Here is a 22,033-nt window from a genome sequence, read left to right as displayed (position 1 = left end):
CCGGCCTTGGTGCGGCGAAAGGAGCAGGGCCGACGTGTCCCTGACTCAGCCCGCCCCTTTCTCCTCCCACCTAGCCCTTAATGTTTTATTTTTACCACTCCATAGGAGTGGTTTAAAGATGACACACACACACTTTACTTCTGAGTTTACTTAAGTCTGAATAATTGAACAAACTATATAGATGACCAACAGAAAACACACACAAATGTCCAACAGTGAGTTTAACCATAGTTTTAAAATGTTAGAATCAGCACCTTGCAAGAGAAATGATATCACTTTTTCCATTTAAAATTCTACACTAATCACATCAATACTAGTTGACCTTCTGCTTTTCTGTAAAACTTTCCATTTGCTGATACATTACAGTGTTCCAATAAAAAGGCTTTGGCTTTTGTAATTTTAGACACCAAAACCCAGTTCTGAGAAGTTTAAAGATTTGTTCAAAACTAAACTAATATATTAAAATTTTCATTTCTATGACTTTGGTTTTCTCTGGAATAGGGTTCCCCCCTGGCTACCAATGGAGATGGGGGGAGAGGGTTGCCAGATTCATCTTGGGAAACTCCTAGAAATGTGGGGGTAGAGTCTGAGGAGGGCAGTGGGATATAATGCCATAAAGTCCCCCCTCCAAAGCATACATTTTCTCCAGGGAAACAGATCTCTGTAATATGGAGATGAGATGTAATACTTGGGGATTGTCAGCTCCCACTTGTAGGCTGCCATCCTACTCTGGAATCAACAGTATACAATTACTCCAAAAACTCTAAGCTAAGGATGACAGGTTGCCCCCCACCCATACATACGACAGGCAATCTGATCCCGGACTGTGGGTCATGGATACTGAAGCAGAAACTATCTGGCAGTCTAAGTAACTGTGTTATTTCCACAGTTGCTACATTACATAATTAGTATTAAAGGCCGCTGTTTCTTTAACAACCTCCTATCACTACACCTTTGCTGCTTGTGCTGAACCTAACAGAATTATTCATTTTATGTATTAATTAAAGTGGCATGATTGCTGCCTCCCTCAATACTTCTCAAAGCAATGCTTATAATCTGTTGATGAGGTTAGGGCAGTTCATAGGCTGGATGTCACCAGTCTCTCTGCTGGTGAAAAAGAGGAAGGATAGCTTTGGCCACCAAAACTTTATGCCAGGAATCTGGGGACCTGTACAGTCAAAAGCACTGGGCCATGGGGCCTGAAGCCATGAGAGGAATTAGGTGAGACTGGGTGCTCCAACCCTATGTGATGACTTCCCTAATTCCAAAATATTGTGCAGTTTGTAATATTATACAAGTACAGTAGGGTATCTGTCTACAAGAGAATACTTCTTGACTAGCATGTCACATTTCACAATACATTTACACTCTAGTAACTGATTAAAAGCCAAAATAACATAAATCATAGGCATTAGTTGTACTTCACTTTCTGTACTTCACTTATGATTTTGGCATTAGGGAATTTTTTGCATTAGAGCGGTATTTCCCATAGTAAAAGGCTCTCTGGCAAACAAACAAGCTCATAAAAGTGTTATATCAATAAAAACTGCAGGCAGAATTAAGCAGTTTCCTATAATAAAGATTTTGCAGCGTCAAACATTAAATGGCAGTTTTTTTATTACCTGTAAATAAAACATCTCCTCCATCTAAGGTGGCATTTTCATCCGTCATCTCTACAATATTCAGATTAAGGCTTTCAAGTGCTCTCTTCATTGCATCAACCTGTGTGAATAATATAAAATTTTAACTTCCAGTGCTTACCTAGAAGCAAGTTCCATTATATAGGTTGGACTGCAATTTTGTTCCTTTGGGAATATCCATTAATCAAACCTGAACTAAGTTCCTCAAGTTTTTTAAAGGTAACCATTTTCCAGGTTATTACTTTCCCCATTTAGCAGGTATTACTAGAGATGCTTGAATACCTGCTGAGCTAATTGTCTGCTAAGTTGTTTGCATGTATCTGAAAAAAATTCAGAAGTCTCCTGTTCTACGCAATTACATTGTTATCTTGCACTGAAAATGTCAGTTGTCAACCTCCATCTGTATTGCTTGCTGTGTCATTATTTAAAAAAGAATTGAAATTGCCATTATTCCACCATTACACTATTTCTACCATTAAGCAATAATCCTAGAGGCATGGTATAATTGACCTACCTGGCTCAAACTAAAAAAAACCCCAACTACACATGGAAATATATTTTGCTGGTGTTCACTTACTAAAGGAGAAGTGATATTAGCTAACTATCACAGTACTTTTTTGATGCAGCTGCCCCTCCCCTCCAACTTTTAAAACCACATATAGTTAAAACATTCCATTTGAATTGATAGTTACGATGCTTCTGGTTTCTGCTTCTAATAACCATAAATCTACTGCCCATTTTGTTTTACTGATATTTGTGGAATCTGTGGAATCTCTGCACATTTTTTGGTAGTTGATTAGCACTTTTATAATAATTATATAATATTATGCCAACTTGACTGCTACAAGGTGAAAGGGTGGTCAATAAATGTTTTAAATGCATGACTAAATAAATATTGCATCACAATACCATGAGAGAAATAGTGGAAGATCTACCAGAACACAGTGCTGATGGTCACATATTCCCCCCACTTTCTCCTCTTTTCAGCAATGCTTCCAACCCAAGAAAGTTAACTGCAAAAGAGGGGAAACAAATTCAGCCCAGGATATTCCAATTTTGGGCAAGTGGGTCAAGCTACAACAAATAAAATAAAATAAGAAATTAAATATTTATTATATAGTGTCACAAATACACTTAAGAACAGTCCGATATTCAGACCTCCAATGTTTTTAATTTTATATGTGCACCCAAGAAAGCAAATTCTTGGTCTCACAGTACCCACATGGAGCAACAGTGGCATGGATCAGCAGACTGCAGGGAGAAGGAGGAAGGAGCAAAATCACTCTGCCTACCTCTTCCATTACCAATCCACTATGGTATAATAGCAGCAATTTAAAATATTAATTAAAATTATGACTATACCAGAACTGCAAGAAACAAAGAAGCAATGAACTCATGTAGAATAAGTAGCCATTTCACAGGCTTAAAGCTTCTTGGGCTCACAATACATCCATTTGAGGGAGAAGCAATTTCACCTCCCACACTCCAGCCCCACAACCTATATAACTGTTCATCCAAAAGGGTTCTGCAGGGATCCTAAAGAGCCACTCAAATGAAGTCCTTTGCATATCCTACCAGAGTGGTAGGATAATGTCCACTGTGTCTGAAACAGTACTTCATATCTCTTTAGTATAGTGAACACGTTCACTGCAGATCTTTCAAAAGGCAACTTTCAGAAATTCTGCCTGACTTTTGTTTCTTATGGATCTTTGAATAAAAGCTTTTGGGTCTCCATACACTACCATACCATTATGCCAGTCCTGACCTAGAAAAACTACCACTGCCATTAATTTTGACAGATATATTAACAAAACATACAATACTTGCAACTAATTATTCCACTGTTCCAAACTGCTCTCTTCCCAATAAGCAAGGAACTATTCTAATACAATTTTGTACCATATGAAAGCACTTACTCCTTGATAAACATGAAATATTGAATTTGGTCAGCACCATGCAGTTGCTTTGTAAAAAAATTACTGAACGACTGCCCGAGTACACTAAAATAACTACGATGTGTTTATGAATGATTAAATGTTTTCAAATGGCAAAGCACCTTGCATACTTCAGTTAGCATTTATAATCACAGATGTTGCTCCACATTTAAGGTTCTTTGCCATGTGATTCAATCACTTTTGTGAAAGGATCGGGGAGAACAAACAAGTGACAAAAGTTTCCACCAATTTCTTTGGATTATATCCAATTTGTAAACTCACTGCTATGGGGATGTGGTAATGGTAACAAGATAAGCAGCTAAGAGGGAAGCAAAAGGGAAGTTTCTGGAATATCAAGATTTATACCAGCACAAAGAGAGCAGTGTCTTCTCTGTATGTGCTGGAAGAGTAATGCTAAATGAAGGAGCCAAGGCTGAGAACAAGTTAGTTTATCTTCCTGGTACCAAAGAAATAGGGGAAGTTTAACAACCATACTAATCCAAAGGAAATATTGACCAAATTAATATGGAGCAAATTTAATATTATTCTTGTTGTGCTAGAATTGGGCCCAGAAATAAGAAGTGAGGAGGCAAAACGGTGTAAATGTTTTGCTTCAACCACCCGATGTCAAAGTTTTGTCATCCAGACCACCTTTCCCCCTAATTACTACACTGTTTAAGGTTTTGGTGCAGTATGTTAAACAAAAATACTTCAATATATGAAATTCACATTTCATTGGGGTGATTTGTTTGGTGCCGATATGGTGAATACTGAGAAATATTCTGCTCAGATATTTTTGTAAAAAAAAAAAAAAATCACTGTTACATGTCAGATCAGGTGAACGGATATCGCTTTCCTTTCTTTCCGTATCTTCCACAAGAGGTGTGTTTCTAAAATGGACACGGAAGGGTGTAACTCTGCTCAGGCTTGCACCATGGTTCTATAAATGCTCCCTGATCTTCTTTGAAATGTTTTATATCTCAGGAAATAGCTGAATAGAGTTAATGGGGAGGGTTAGGCAATCAAAATGCTGCTCAAAGAAAATTCAGCACAAAATACGCTGATTTAATCAGTTATCAGGGGATTCAATACTTCCATATGATGAATTTTACACTGCATTGTAAGCAGGAGAAAAAGTATCAGTTTTTCCCCTTTTGCTGTCATTACCACCTTTTTAAAATTGTTAATGTACTTACATATTTATCTTTTCACTTCATTAACCAAACCAGCTCAAGGAATTTTGAAGGGGGAGGAAAGAGAGAAAATCAAACCAACAGGCATATGTTGATTTTCAAACCAACAGGCATATCTTGCCTTCATGGGTGTATTTTGCCAGTTCAAACTTTATTAAGTTAAAAACCTGTTCAACCTTTTTTCTGATCAGAGTATATAGATCTTTTTATAAAAGCAGATAAATTGCTTCTACGACCCATATAGCAGTACATTTTTATGTGAAATTCATCTTTCCCAAGAATTCCAGTTCTCTTCATATGTACTCAAATTTAGGTCTGAGAATACAAGACTTTCATAATAACTTGTAACCACTAATATATCAAGTGGCTGAATGTATAAGCCTTTATTGCACTGTGCAGAGATTTTCCCCCCTAATAAGCACATTCCTGTTGTGAGATGGAATGTATCTAATCCATAATAAATCTGGTTGAAAGACTCTGGGTTTAAGCCAGTTGAGCCGTGTTTGAAGGAAAAGGACATTAAATGTGTTTGATGGCATTTATAACAATGTAGTTTCCCCAAACTTTAAAAAATGGAACTAATTAGTCTCAACCCCAGAGATCTAGCTCATCAGTTAGCACCATCACTCTATGCAAAATAGCCATCATATCCATATTCATACCAATGTGCTTTAAATTAAAGCCATTTTATTTTTTTTAAGTTATTTATTGGCACTAAGCTATCTTAGCTCTGGCAACAAAACAAATGTTTTTGAAATGAGAACAAGAATGACAGATTGATGAGCAGAAAGCAGGAGAAAGAGATAGAGGAATGGATACATTGTTTTCTTATCTCTCTGGTGCAAACAGCATGCAGCATCTTATAGGCTTCAAGCTGAAATGTTGAATAAGTACCTTTGAGAAAATCTGGATCCATCTCAAAATGTTACAGTTCCGCTTGCCTTTGCATGCATTCTTTAAGATGGTCAGAACAATAGCTATATGTAACTTAAACCCACACAGAAGCTAAAATGTCATTCAGAGGGGGATGAATTTCTCCCTTCATGAATACTATGTTCAGCACATGCTGCTATGTACTGTTAGGGACAAATAGGTAAGCTTATCAACTTCCCTCCAAAAAGCTTCCTGTTCTAGCAGAAGAAGAAACGTTGGTTCTTATATGCTACTTTTCTCTACCCGAAGGAGAAGTAGCTTACAGTCGCCTTCCCTTTCCTGTGAGGTGGGTGAGGCTGAGAGAGCCCTAATATTACTGCTCTGTCAGAACAGCTTTATCAGTGGCGAATCCAAGGTCACCTAGCTGGCTGCATGTGGGGGAGTGGGGAATCAAACTCAGCTTGCCAGATTAGAACTCCAAACTCCTAACTTCCATATGATGAAGCTGGCTCTCTATAGAAACAAACAGTAATATAGGAAAACATATTAGAACTGACTTTGAATAAATATGTGAAATGATTACCTGGGCAAATAGGCTGGAATAACACACCTCTGTCTACTTCATTATGGCTGTCTTGAACTTCTTCAATAATCTTGGTCAAATGGCTTCTAGAGCATTTGTGTGGGCTACAGTTCTAGCCTCTACAAGCAAGATGTATTCATTCAAACAATAAAACAGGATTCCAGTGGCACCCTGAGGAGTCACAATTATTCCATGAAAATTTTGTTGATAAAGTTGGCTAGTTTTTAAGATGCTAATGGCTCCTGTAGTTGCTGCTATGAGACCATTTCTGCATGGGGAATTAGGCCCAAGCCGGCACTCATCTGGTAGTGGCCCTCTGTAGCCCCGTGGCAAGAGACTGTGGATATGTCCATATTCCCTTTTTTCCCCCCTGGGCGTTGACAGGGCCTATGTCAGGGCAGGCCCATGTAGTAGAGGAAGAGTCAGGCCATCCAGGTCTGGCTCTTCCCCTGACTACGGCATCCTTGAGGGGACAAAAATTGCCCCAGTAAGCTCTGTGGTGCAACTGGGGCATTTTTTTCCTATTTTTAAGAGAATGAAAATAAAAAATGAAAATAAATGCCCTATGCTGCCGCAGAGTGCGGCACCTCAGCTGCCTCATCTGCAGGCAGAGATCATAGGTGGATGGGGTTCGGTGGGCAAAACGGTCCCCCATGAGGATACAGGAAGAGGTGGGGTGAACTGCCCCATTCCAAACAGCCAACAGCAGCCTGGCATGGCACTGCTGATGTGGAAAATGTATAACCTTAACACAACTACCTGAAGTTATTATACAAACTTATTAGCAACTCAAAACTCATCTTTCCCTACATGTTTATCTGTGGGTACACCAACAACTACTATTATAGTTTTCTTCATGTATACCATACTTTTTCCCCAAATTGCATCCTCAAGTGGGTTGCTACATTTCCCCCTTTCTCCATTTTATCCTTGCAGCTACTGTGTGAAATAAATTGGGCTGGGGGTGTCATTCAGTGAGGATTTAAACCTTCGTCTCCCAGGCAGTAGCTCAGCATTCTAACCACTATACCATACTGGCTCCCCTAAGTAGTTACCCTGTCTCTCTCCTTTAATCAGATCATAAGTATGAAAACAATCAAAGATCCATATCATTTCTATACATTTCAATTACAGTACATTTCCCCACAGGAGTGAATTAAAAAAAAAAAAGAGTTGCTGATTTAAAAAACACTTTGGAATGTATGTGTTGTTATTTACTGGTAGGCACATTACATTGATGGATTAAAGATAAATGCAGTAGTTGTGTGCTTGGAATAAAACTAGAGTTTCCTAAAACCATGTGTCCTATGATGAAGGGGGAGGGTGGGAATTGCCATAGAAGGCAGAATGCTAAGAGACAGAAGTAAATTGTAAAGCTGTGGAAAACTTTTGCAGTCATTTTTAAGCTTGCTACAAAATACCAGTAAAGATTTTGTTGGAGAGAGATGATGATAGAGAATTTAAATCTTATACAAATATGCTGAGAGAGTTGCATTCTAAATTCTCTCTGCTCACAACTATAAAATGGCCAATTGTTAGATACTGGACACAGAGAAGCACAGTCTATTCTGCTTGGACATGCACTGTGGGCCAAGAATGCACCTGTGTAAGCCAAGCATTCATTATCACTGAGACACCTAATATCCCATAATAGCCAGAGTGACTGCTAGTTCCAAGTCCATCACTGACCACACGCCATGTACCTTTTTGTGTTTGTGTGCAATGAAAAGTATTTAAAATTCAGGAATCTTGCTGAAAGCTCAGCTGTTACATTCTATTCATTCCAAATGGTATGGGAAAGAGGGAGTATAATGGACATTTCAACTGGAGCTATTATTACTCCTGAATAACCAATATGCCATTAAATTGCTAATAAACCCACTTGAAGATGTTGATAACAATCAAGCCATAAAGAAGCATTTCTTCCCCTAACAGGGAGACATCAGATTTCACTTTGTACAGTACTATTGTTTCTGTTGTATTTGTTTGGAGTTTGACACCTGGTATTCAGAACATTCCATTTCAGAGAAGGGTTCTGCTGCACAGCTGTGAACGGTGCAATCCTACAGTTACTAAAATCAATCAGCAGTAAGTCTGCATAGGACTGCACTAAAACTAACTGAAATACCTCTTAGCTGGGAAATACTATTAAGTACCACATTTCAATGATTGTAATGATAATTATAATATTTTAAATAATGCACCAAAAGTTAACCAGCCACTATACAGAAATAGTTATACACATAGAAGGCTCAGTCAAAAGCTTTCAATTTAACCAATTAAGGAAATAAACGGGCTTGTCATGCTTAGTATGTCATCTTGAAAGATTTATTGCACCATAAAGTTAATAACTTCAACCGCAGAACAACTGCATGATTTTCTGCAGGAATTTGGGACACATATGTAATATCCAGAATTGTTGCCTGAACTTTTAAAAAATGCTTTACTGATCTCCAATATGTGTAAATGAAAACCCTGAAGTCAGTCACAGAGTGTTATCTAAAAGGCAAAAAAAAACTTGGAGGTTTCATTAAGCGTGACACCAGCTGCAAATTTTCTTTTTTCACTTTATGATGTATTTCTTTTTGCCATCTTTGCTTTTGCCATCATTTAATCTGCGGAGCGGATTAAATAAAGGAGTAAGGGCTGTTGGGAAGGAGTTAGGGCGGGACCTGTCGGGGATAAAAACTCGGAGAGGGCCAATCAGGAGCCGCAAAGCGGCTCCTGATTGGCCTTCTCCGAGTGCCACTCAGGGGCCAAGTGGCCAATTGGGAGGTGCGCGTAGCCCACACTCCGTCCCCATATAGTTCGCTGCCGGGAAAGGCTGCCCTGCTCCTTTCCCACCGACGAACCATCGCCCTTCCCTCCCCATGACAACTCCCCACGGCCTCGACGAACAAAGACTGCCACGCCCATGGCCCCGCCGTCCCGACAAACGCCAGGCCCTCCAGGAAGACGCAGAACCGCGTCCCCCCATCTCCGCTGCCTTCACCGCCACCGGCAAGCCCAGGCCTTGACGTGGCAAGACTGGCACGCCCATCGCCCCACGCACGCAGACACCGCCGCTGAAGGCCTCCGCCCCAAGCTCTGCGCCTGCACCATCGTGGCCGCGCTGCGCTATATCGATGGCTGCTGACCAATGCCTCCGCCCACAGCTACGGCCCTCTACCGCCATGCTGCCACACATGGGTGCCCCCCGCGCCTGCTCCGCTCTACATGCCTCTCCGCCGCTACGCTGCCACCCCGTAGACCATGGCCGGACACCAGGACGACCTTCTTACCCCGTCCCTGCTGCCACCTCGCCCTCCGGACCCGCCAGGTACAAGTCCACGTCAACCCTGGCCCCACAAGAGGTCGCCGGACTCGGGAGGGGGCCGGGAATGCTTCTGCGGACTCATCCACGCTGTGTCCTGCCTTGCTCAGCCGCCCCACGCCGTCCCCACCCACGCTCAAGCCTTTCGAAGTAGCCGGGGGGGGGGCAGGAGCTTTCTAGCGCCCATTTTATTCCTATATAAAATGGGCTTTTAATAGAGTACATCAAAAGAATCATAGAATCATAGAATCATAGAGTTGGAAGGGGCCATACAGGCCATCTGGTCCAACCCCCTGCTCAACGCAGGATTAGCCCTAAGCATCCTAAAGCATCCAAGAAAAGTGTGTATCCAACCTTTGCTTGAAGACTGCCAGTGAGGGGGAGCTCACCACCTCCTTAGGCAGCCTATTCCACTGCTGAACTACTCTGACTGTGAAAAACTTTTTCCTGATATCTAGCCTATATCGTTGTACTTGAAGTTTAAACCCATTACGGCGTGTCTTCTCCTCTGCAGCCAGCAGAAACAGCATCCTGCCCTCCTCCAAGTGACAACCTTTCAAATACTTAAAGAGGGCTATCATGTCCCCTCTCAACCTCCTTTTCTCCAGGCTGAACATTCCCAAGTCCCTCAACCTATCTTCATAGGGCTTGGTCCCTTGGCCCCAGATCATCTTCGTCTCTCCTCTGTACCCTTTCAATTTTATCTACGTCCTTCTTGAAGTGAGGCCTCCAGAACTGCACACAGTACTCCAGGTTTGGTCTGACCAGTGCCGTATACAATGGGACTATGACATCTTGTGATTTTGATGTGATGCCTCTGTTGATACAGCCCAAAATGGCATTTGCCTTTTTTACCGCTGCATCACACTGCCTGCTCATGTTTAGTTTACAATCCACAAGTACCCCAAGGTCTTGTTCACACACAGTGCTACCTAGAAGCGTATCCCCCATCCAGTAGGCATGCTTTTCATTTTTCTGACCCAGATGCAGAACTTTACACAATAAGAATATAATTTTGTCAATTTCATCCTACATGCTCATTTCATTACACCATTCAATATATTTGGGGATAAATATGATTCTAATATAATTTAGGTTACCTAAACACCCCCCCCCCCAAATGTGGAGGGCATAATATACAAGGAATGCAGAGAATAGGGAATCACAGAAAACTGAAAACAATATTTTGTTAATCTTCCAGTTTCTCCTGCTCAATTAAATGCCACTTTTTTGGTTAAGGAATTTATATACCAAAGGACAGTTAGAATGTTTTACAGTCACGTGTGTTCTGCTAATGAAATTCAATGACCTAAATTTCTTAATTGTGCCTCCTGCATCAAGATGCCAAATGTCAACCTTTCCTTGCATGTAAATTAGAGCTTTAAAGAAGCTAGCTGGTGAGTATTCCCTGCAAGTTTACATTTTACATCAATATTATGCACATTTCCTGGGACTGTATCCTATCAAACAGCCATCAAATAAATCTGCTTTCAAGGAGCAATTCCTTTGCAAATCTTTTAACAGATTTCAAACAGTCTTTAACATAAAATTTCCAATCAATAGTTCATGTTCTGTTCCTGATTGGGGTGGGGAGAAAAGGTCAGACTTCTAAAAAATTCAGCACCCCCACCCTAAAGTTTCATAGATTACAACAGAAATATAGCCTGACGTTTCCCAGCAGCATAATAAAAATAGTGTCTTAAGAAGACCATATTGGTCTTAAGAAGAACACCTAGATTTGAATCCTTAGACACCAGCGAGGTTTTTTGGGTATGAACGTCAAGAGTCAAAAGGCTCCCTTTATTAGACTTGATGAAGGAAGCATTGACTCTACAAAGCTCATATCTTGACATTTCTGTTGGTCTCTAAGGTCCTACTGGAGTTAAATCTAGCTGGCTACTTGGACAGAAATTAATGTGTTTTGAGAGTCATATAATACTTTAAATGTAATACAATTTTAATAACTTAAACTGAGCTTAATAGTTTGATTAATCTTTTATTATACATTTGTAATCATATTTGTACTGAATGTTTTAAACCCTGAGCCAAATAGGGAAAGGCAGGACATAAAAATAAAAAGATGATGATGTGGGAATAGGAATAATGTCTACTGAAAACGAAGACACCATGGAATTCTACAGTACTTTGTTAAGTGACCTAACAGTACCTTTTTTTCTTTCTTGACCCTTTATCAGTGTTGCATCATGATTCTGAACACTAAGATTTTTATACCCCCATTTTAAGTAGTCTCAAAGCAGCTTATATTTGCCTTCCCTTCCTCTCCTCACAACAGGTACCTTATGAGACAGGTTGCACTGAGAGGCTTCTGAGAAAACTGCAACAGGTCCAAGGTCACCCAGCGGGCTGCATGCAGGGGACTGGGAAATCAAACCTGCAGGTTAGAGGCTGCTGCTCTTAACCACTACGCAATGCTGCCTTTCCATTCACCCCCTCCCCCCTTGGAAGATGCTATGTCTGACTTCTCTCAACACTTTTCAAAGTTAAAACTCCAAGCAGCAGGCCCACAGCACAGCATGTGCCACAGCTTCCCAGCTCCATGACAGGAAGTCATGCCTGCCTTCACGCACTCCCAATGAGTCTGAGCACAGTGGCACATGAGGTGGGAACTCCATGCTCATGCTGCCTTGCCTCCAAGGGGCTGTCGATGTTTGGAGCTGGGCAGGCTCAGAAATGACAGCTGGCATAAGCCATGACTGTTGCCTCCTCCCCCGTGTTGTCCCCACTGCCCCAGTCAACTACTGGGTGAGAACACTGCAGCCAGAACCTTCCAAGACATGGCAGAATGTTCTAGCAATGTTTTATATGGGGATCAGTCTTTACAGAAGCATGTGTTTTGGACCTGTATTCTGCTGATGGTGTAGATCCCCTTGAACTGTCAGGTGGCCTAAAAACCTTACATAGTCCTTGCATATACCTTGCAATCCTGAGCTACCCCTCAGGATTGGAAAACCTCTAAACAGTAACCTATGAAGAAGAAGAGTTGGTTCTTATATGCCGCTTTTCCCTACCCGAAGGAGGCTCAAAGCGGCTTACAGTCGCCTTCCCATTCCTCTCCCCACAACAGACACCCTGTGGGGTGGGTGAGGCTGAGAGAGCCCTGATATCACTGCCCGGTCAGAACAGTTTTATCAGTGCCGTGGCGAGCCCAAGGTCACCCAGCTGGTTGCATGTGGTGGAGCGCAGAATCGAACCTGGCATGCCAGATTAGAATTCCGCACTCCTAACCACTACACCAAACTGGCTCTATGCAGTATAGAGGCAATGGGCAGTTCACAGTGGAAAACCACAGATGCAAGGGCAGGCCTAAGACTGGGACACAGAACCAACTGTGCAAGGCAATTTCTCTATTTAGCACAGACACCCCCCCCCCCAACTCAGTGACTATTGAGAATCTCTGAAGAGGAACAAAAAGACCTAAAAGCGACAAAATGGAAATAGAAAAACTATAGAAATCTCACAATGTTTCTATAATATATCCCAACAAATGACTGGGTTAATCCACATCCTGAAAACAAAATGTGGTTCAAATATGTGCAAAATGGAAATCAATAATCATACTTGGAAAGTACTTCAGTACTGTCAATTTATAACCCATGTTATCTTATGCTGCCTCATACAGAATGAATAGCAATCCTTCTTTACCTCTCAAATAACTCTTTGTGATCATCCATAACACCAATCCAAAGTTTTCTGGACTGCATTTAAAATGTGGAATGCACAATACATCCTTACTCTGAACATGTATTTCCCATCTATATTTTCCAGATATTTGTTTGGGACGGAAGAACTGGAATGTAAATATCAATAAAAACTTGCCATTAGAGAACAGTTCTTGCTGCCTTATGTAAATCTTTAACAGTGAGCTTAACAGACTTTTCACTGTGACTCTGCTGAACCTTTTGGTTTCAATCAATGGAAGCCAAGATTAAACTCAAATAGCTTATTGCTAGTTTAAATACACAAGTGCGCTAAGGCTGCCAAAAACATGGCTCAAGGAAGGAAGAAAGCAGAAAGGGCAGGAAGCCTCAAGGAAGAGAGTATACTACAATATTAACAAGCCCAAGCCAGGATATTTGTTCAAGCCGTGATTAAAGAAAACACAGCATATTGTAAAGAATAACATAGACTTCTTCATGGAAATACATTTCTCCAACTTAGAGAAAGAGGACCTGTTCTGCTATTAGGTAAGTGTAAGATTCTGTTTGCATATGTTGCTGTGGAATGCCTCACAGGTTAATGATAAATTCTTATCTACTTTTCAACAAGTAGATTTATAAAGGGGTTGAAAGGGCACAAGGTTGGATATGGTCAGGATAAAAAATACAGCTACGTGGCACACTACATATTAACAGAAAACAGGAAAGGAAACAAGTAACTGTATGTGCTCCATTAACAAATATGTTACATTGTTCACAGGACTTTTAGGAGCATCATAAAGAAAAGGATGCCAAAAAAAATCAGACTATAAAAAGTGTAGAGAAAAATCTGAAGGCAATAGGCAACCTCAGAAGCATGGCCTCATGGAGAAAGGTGGCATGAGCCTGTCAAAACTACAAAATAATCTTAATCTGTATCATAAATAAAACCAGACAGAGATGGTGGGAGGAGTGGGACGCATTGCTTAACTGACTGGCCGTACATCCAACAAACGGCCAATCAGGTAGGCTGTCTTGCCCCTAATTGGCTGTCCATCCAATGAATGGCCAATCGGGTAGGCAATCCTGCCCCTGGCCACATTCCCCTCCACTGACAGCCCACTCCGCTCAACTGACTGCAAGAGATAAGGCAGCCAGCAAGGACAAGCTGGGAAGAGGGGGGAGGGCCTTGGAACGCAGGCAGGACCAGACCTGGGAGAGAAGGGAGGCAAGCCCTGGCCTTACTGGTGCGTATGGAGGGGTAAGGGGAGGGCATTTCCAGGCCTCAGCAGTCCTACCTGGGATGGGGGGGGGGAGGTGAGTCACCGCCAATGCTCCCCCTCGCCCCGAGAAGACCCACCACAGCATCACAGTCTCGTCAGGCCTGTCCGGGATTGGGGGTAAGGGAGGAGGTGAGCCCTCACCAGCACTCCCCACTGCCCCAAGAAAGCCCACTGTGGCCCCTCCAGGCCTTGGCAGGCCTGCCTAAGGCAGAGGGAGAAGGCTAGTGCCAATTGTATTGTCATTGTTATTTATTCAATTTAATACCCGTCACTCCCAGATGGCTTTACATGTGTCAGAATAAAAGCCCCATAAAACCCCCATTAAAACCCCAGACATAAAAACAGCACAATTCAATAAAAACTCTCTCACTATTTTCATCTCCACCAGTAAACATCTCCTAGATGGTGGGAAGAGGGGCGCAGATGGAACACGCAACTACCACTCATACCACTCTCCTGGAAGGGGGGCCATGCAGATCTCCCTAGCTGCACCGGCCTCAACTCCAGAAAGAGCTCCTTTTTGCATGCCCTACCTGGTCGAGGCCAGCTGTGCTTCCCTGGGCTGGGAATGTCCATCAAAGTAGTACCTGCAGAGCGTAAGGCCCCGCCGGGGGCATAGGGTGACAGGTGATCCTTCAGATATGTGGGTCCCAGACCGCATAGGGCCTTGAAGGTTAAATTACAATGGGCTGTTTTGTTAGTTCATAGAATTATGTGAAAAAGTGTTGCCACTATGTTTTTAAAAAAACCTTCTGATTGTATCTCTGGATAACTCAATTTACAGTGATATTTTTTGCTGCACTAAGAGGTAACAACAATTTCTGGCTGCTTACTATGGGCTGGATTCTACCAGCCCATTCTGCTGGCACCAGTACAATCCACAAGTGGCCTAGATCAGAGCCACTGCAAAATATTCTCTGAAATTGGTACAAAGTTCCTTGAACAAGAAGAACATGTTGGCAGTGGTGGAACTGTCTAGTATAATCCACCCCAGTACAGTTTAAAAGGATTATCTGGATTTTCAAGGAGATGCCAAGCCCCACCCTACTATCCTAATTTGCCAAAAAAAAAACACCACCAGGTTAAGAACAATGTTGCTCAGCACCAAGTGCACTCCTTCCCAAGTACGGATGCCAGACTGGGACATGGTGATCCCCCCAGAATTAAAACTGATCTCCAAACTATAGTGATCAGCCCCCCTGGAGAAAATGGACACTTTGGAGGGTGGACTGTATGACATTGTTTTCCCCAGGCTTCACCCACAAATCTCGAGTTGTTTTCTAATCTGCAGTAGGCAATCCGAGCCCCTGCCAGGACAACCTGGCAACCCGACACCCAAGCCCTATCCTGCCATAAAGCGAGTGACAGTCTTTTCAGGACATACCCACTACCATGCCTGATGGTTCAAGGTACTCACCACTCATTCCTACCTATCGTGAGCAACCTGATCTATCCTTGCCAAACCAGTTATGGCCTAAAGAGTAAAAGACCAGTCTTATTTAATGTAATTCCACACCCTCTTCTCTGAACATCATAAAGCAGATGAAACCAGAATCCTTAAACAGTCACTTATGGGAAACCCAAAAATTTCCTGCTTGACCTCAGAACAGCAACTTGATAATTCCACAATATTCAAGGTAGGGAAGCCAGATCAGCGTGGCCTCTGATGGCAGCAAAACAGGGAAGGCTGAAAAATCACCCCTTTTGTCCCCTGGCACATGGACTTCCTCTGAGTTTGGCTCCACTTTTTAAGGCACTCACCATGCTGTGTCATAATTCAGAAGGTACCCATAGACTCCAAAATGCTGGGACCCCTGCTGTAAGCACTGCAACATCCTCTATGAATGTGATCTAAACAGAAGTTTGTGTTTTCATATCTAGATGAAAGAAACATGACTACAGCCAAAATGCAGTCTTTCATTCAACCATTCTAAGATTTTAATATTACGGTTTAAATGAAGAGCTGTTTTTCATACCCTGCTTTTTACTATCTGAAGGAGTCGTAAAGCAGTTTATAAATACCTTTCCTTTTCTCTGCCCGCAACCTGTGAGGCAATTGGGGCTGAGAGAATCTCTAAGAGAACTCCTGTAAGAACAGCTCTGAGAACTGTGACTAAACCAAGGTCACCCAGCTGACTGCAAGTGGAGGAGTGGGTGGGGATCAAACCTGGTTCTCCAGATTAGAGGCTGTTTCTCTTAACCACTATACCACACTGAATCACAGAACACTATGATGTGATATTTCAGCTTCAAAGTATATAAAAAACATGAATTCCTATATTCAGTTATATTCTAAGCATTACTACTGTATGTGCTATAACATATAGACAAAGATTACACAATTCATGAAATACACTGCATTTTACTTAGAGTGGTTGCCATGAAATGCCAGTGAAGAATATTGTACAGAGTGGAAGAGTTAACACCTTTTTAAATACCTTTTAAGGGCATCCAAGAATAGTTCTATGAACCTGTATCTTTGCACATATTTTTTGCAGCTGCTGAGATGACTTCATAGCCAAATTCTGAGTTTTGATTCCTACATGCTGTGCTAATAAGCTTGGGTTTGGAAAATCCTTCAAAAATCAAAATGGTCTGGCAACTTAACAAGGCTTCTGAAAAAACAATAGTTTAACATCTGGAACTAACATATTTCATGGAAGTAGAAACTTACCCAGCACAGAACATTTTCTCCTACAATTAACTTTTAGTCTAACAAACCTAATTGAACTTAAAGAAAAAAAAGGACTGGTTCTCTACAGATGTTGAAATGTTTCAATTAAAGTAAAATATGAAACATATGAACTTAAAACCCATTAAATAATTTGGGTGGGCAGGGATAGTGAAGGAAAGTTTATTTCCTGCATGTTTAGTTCCGCCTCATGAATTTCTTCAGGCAGTTCCTAAGTATTAGAACCCTGCAGCCAAATAACTGGTGGTTAGTTCAAATCACTTGCAAAATACAGCCTATACTTCCTGTATTTCTTATAATTCTCTCTTTTTCCTCACTTACACTAAACTTCCCTCTTTCCTAGGATCACTTTCAAGTTCTCAGCTACTTTTCCTATCCTATTCCTAACACCTACCTGAGGTTACAATCCCAGCTAAACTGACAGCTTTCCATTCCCTCATAGTTAACTGATAAAGAACATTTTCTTCCCTGAGCAACTAGACTGTTCTTAAGGTTCTGCGCCATCATGCCATCTCAGCTGACTGATGCAAGAAACTTTACTGCCAAAAACATCAAATGTTATTAATTAATTAATTAATTATTGGACTTGTTAACCACCACTCTTGGGACAGCCAGGTCATGACAGTTTACAAACAGGAAATAAAACCACAATAAAACACATACACACTGACAACCTCACATGGCTCAACCAGACTAACCTGATTCTATGTTACAGGGTAGATATTAAGATATAAGACTTCCCTATTGATCATACTGAATTTTGTGATGCCTTTCATGTGATTTGATCACATATTGACCCCATAAACTAGCAGCACCTCGTTGAAATCTCTGAGGATTCACTTAGCATGCAAATAACTCCTGTCATTCACAGGAAAAGGGGAAAAAACCCTAGCTTACTTCTGCAGCCTCAGTCTATATTGCCTCCATGGGTGCTTTTTGCAACTACGTATATACATCCATATTGTAGATCCCTAATCTCAAATGTAGTTAAGACCAGCCTTTCTCAACTTTTTTACTGTTGAGGAACCCCTGAAACATTCTTCAGGCTTCAAGAAACCGCTGAAGTGGCATGATCATGCAGAATATGGTTGGGAAGCATAGCTATGGACATGTCTACCCACGACCCCTCCCCTTCCCACCCCACTTCCAGGCCCATCATTGGTCATTTGGGAGGGGCAGTCAACATGACCATACATGGCTATATCGCCTGATAAATGTTTAACAATTTTTTTGGAAAATATTAAAAATTAATTACCTCCCACCCATTTGGGAATACCTTGGGCCATCAAGAAAACTTGGTTGAGAAACCCTGGTTGAGAAAGCTGAGTTAGACACTGGGTACAACTAACTATCCTTAAACTGAGGTCACTTTATTTACCTTTTCATTGCTGAATTCATGGGTAAAGGTATCAGATTGTCTATAAGTAGTTTGTAGAAATAAACAATAATTTGCCATGAGATAACTTCTTCCTTTCTCTGGTATAAGATGGGGCATGAAGAAATCACCCTAATGCAAATACCACAAAAATGTATTAATTCCATCGGTATTTTCCTATTTTGTTAGAAGACCGTGGGAGGGGGAGATGGGGGGAAAACATATCATCCAAGTGCTATAACTATCCTTTCTCTATAAAGTATCACAAGTAACTGAGGTGGTTATTTTACTGCTGAGTGCCTATTTCTGTAGTCCTGACTAATATTTCTATAAACATGAAGAGACTGTTATCAACAACTGCATCAGTCAGAACAACCTCACAAAACAAGATTATATTAATGCTTTAGGAATTTGACAATAGTATTGCTGGCAGGTCACCAACAGAAATGCTTAAGATTACAGGGCACAAAGCACTTACAATGGGTTCTTACCACAGTGCTTATATTTAAGGCTGTTTTAGGGCCTTTTGGAAGAACCAATCATCCTTTTTTCTGAACAACCTCATGGCAAGGATAGATAAACTACATAAGCATTTTCAGAACCATGAGCTATCTGTCAAAGCAACCTATGGCAACAGTTTAGGACTGGATGACAAATCAAGGATCATTTAATCTTAGACTGCTCTCACTTTAAGAGTTGTCATCCAGCTTGGAGAGTATCCTTATGCAAGGCTAAGATTATCCATCTAGACGGGAACACTGCATTGGGATAACACTGAATGAGAAGGACCCTGCTAAGATGCATGCAACTGCACTGATCTTAGTCCAGATTTTAGTTGCCAACTTGGAATGGATGAATGCTACAACTGCTATAACCGAACTTGATTGTATTTTTTTTGTTTTGCAAACCTGGTTCACACCATGTTTTTACTACCGTATATTTTATTTCTGTTTATTCTTTCCTTCTGTTATGCCAATAAAGGCGTTGTTGTTGTAGACAAAAACTGTTTTATTCATTGGCATGGAATGCCATTAAAAAGATGACTATAACATGGAATCCACCTTCCAAAGCTGCTAGGTTCTCCATAGGAACTATGGGTGCCCCCCCCCGACAGGTAAGACCTAACGATCCCTTACTTTTACTACTGATCTCCAGACAACACAGACCATTCTCCCAGAGAAAATGGCTGCTTTAGAGAGAGGACGCTATGGCATTGTACCATGCAAAGATCCTTCATCACCCCAGGACTCTCTTCAGGAAGAAGACCAAGGTGCAGCTTCTGTTCCCCCATTCCTTCTCTATGAAGAAAGACAAAAGTTTGCCATGGAAATCTGAAAATTTGCACTATAGGATACTGCAGATACTTAGGAGCTGGTCCAGAAAATGCCTCATCTAGATAAGTATTAAGAAATGTGGTATTGCAAACTACAAGCATAACTAAGCATGTGCTTAGTTGCTTTCCCTTGTCAAACCATTCGACCCACAAAGTTCCCTTTGGCTTCTCCTTCTACCTTGTTCCTGCCCCCTCCCCCTCTCTGTACCCTCTGCATAATTCATAGCTTTGTTCTCCCAGTCTGGTGAGGCTTGCTATGAAATGCTCAGAAAAGGCAATTTCCCACTGGGCAATTCTGTCATTACTGTGCTTTTAGTGTAATTTTAAATCCTTCTGCTAATGTAAGTGTTCTCAGGCCAGAAATACAATTTCAACCCCTTTTGCCATCTACCCCAGGAGGGCTTTAGGTGCACTGGAAGATGTGCAGCAAAGCTTAGCAAAACAAAGCCAGATGGCTCAGCAGCACAATCAAATTGTACCACATGCTAGAGGAGAAAGCAAAAACCCATGGGCCATTCCCTTAACAATGCAAAAAAGATGTCTAGCTACCCATTAATTTTTACATTTCCATAGATGTTGCATTCAGCAACATTCCTGGCTCTCTACTAGCAACAGGCAAGCCTCAAAACTGGCTGACAATCTCAGGAGACAGGATCTCACAAGAATTTCCTGCTTCTGGTTGGGCCAGACAACAGCAGACACTCTTGTGGTATTTTGGCGCTTTCATTCCATTTCTTGTTTATCCAAGCCAAAACCCAGTTTCTGTGGAAAATTAAATAACTTAATTTTTAGGATATTTGAATTTACTTTCTTCTATTCTGTGTCTCATTGGCTTAAAATGTTATTAAAGGCTACACTAATATTAAATTTATGATTTCTGTTTATTGTTAAAGAACAAGGAAATATGTCACCCATGCTCTTCAAGTAAACACTGTAAATGTTTTATAACTTTTTGCTCTGGGAGTTCATGAAGGCAGAGTGTACAGCTACTTTTGTAAAGCAATATTTCAGAAAAGGCTGCAGACACAATTCTGCTAAAATTAATGTCCAAGTAAATTTACAAGCAGTTTAAATCCTACTGAAAACAAAGTAGCTTAAGGTGCAATTCGAAACAGAGTTGCACCCTTCTGGAAACAATGGGACAGGAAGGCAATAACCCTGTTTGGAATTGTCTTGCTTAACGTTAGCTGACTTGAGGCCTGTGACCCATTTTAGTTCAAAGTATTCTTATCAAACCACTAGTAAATTTATGTATAAAGACTAGAAATCATGCTTATAAATAAGTCAGTGAATGACAAGTTTTGTAAAGGCATGAATAATAAAAACATTTCCCCCCCCCACACACACACACTTTTTTTTGCTAACCTGGCCTAGCATTAGGGCTCTTTGCCAGGATTACCGACCAGTAGGTGGGGCATGGAGAGGTTCTGGAATGACAAATTATCTCCAGATTAGATATCAGTTCCCTGGAGAAAATGGCTACTTTGGAGGGTGGGCTCTAACATTAAACCCAATGAAAACCTACCTCCCCACCCCAAGCCTGGAGAAGGGGAGGTTGAGAGGGGACATGATTAAGTATTTGAAAGGTTGTCACTTAGAGGAGGACAGGGAAAAGTTCTTGTTGGCAGCAGAGGATAGGACCCACAGTAATGGGTTTCAACTATGTGGAGAAGGATATCGGGGAAATTGTTTTTCACAATCAGAGTAGTTCAGCAGTAGGAACGGCTGGTTAACAAGGTGATGAGCTCCCCCTCACTGGCAATCTTAAACAGCTGGACAGACACTTATCTGGATGCTTTAGATACAGCAGTTCTCAACTGCCCTAATGCCGCGACCCCTACAGCAGAGGTGGAGGTGGCACACAGGCACAGGCACCGCCGCCACCGCTCCTCCTCGCCGCAGCACTCGCCATGGTGCTGGCCTCCTCAGGTTGCCAATTGTTTGGAGAAAATTGTTCTGCCTCTTTAATAGTGGCTGTTTGGGATATTATTTACTACGGACAGCTTCAGTTGCCCATTTCCAGATATTATTTAAAAGGACAGCAACCCTAGGATCAAGAGGTCACAGTATGGCAGCCCAGCCAATATGAAGGGAAACTTTCCACACAAAACTGGACTTCAGAAGACAAAACAGTTGCATGACCTGAAATAAACTTCTC

The 22,033-nt window shown here is 41.4% G+C and overlaps 1 protein-coding gene across 3 annotated transcripts in view; it reads right to left on the bottom strand.

Annotated features, from left to right (window-relative positions):
- DDAH1 (dimethylarginine dimethylaminohydrolase 1) overlaps positions 1-22,033 on the bottom strand; it is a 162,406-nt gene that overhangs the window by 30,882 nt on the left and 109,491 nt on the right. For all 3 annotated transcript variants that reach the window (XM_077333133.1, XM_077333134.1, XM_077333132.1), the window contains one exon: positions 1,623-1,722. In XM_077333133.1, the coding sequence (XP_077189248.1) occupies positions 1,623-1,722 (100 nt within the window). The remainder of the gene's footprint in view (positions 1-1,622; positions 1,723-22,033) is intronic.

Source organism: Paroedura picta, chromosome 4 (assembly GCF_049243985.1).
Source record: "Paroedura picta isolate Pp20150507F chromosome 4, Ppicta_v3.0, whole genome shotgun sequence".
NCBI classification, from domain to species: domain Eukaryota; kingdom Metazoa; phylum Chordata; class Lepidosauria; order Squamata; family Gekkonidae; genus Paroedura; species Paroedura picta.
The sequence above is the reverse complement of the archived record's forward strand: the minus strand, read 5'-3'. Positions and strand labels throughout refer to the sequence as shown.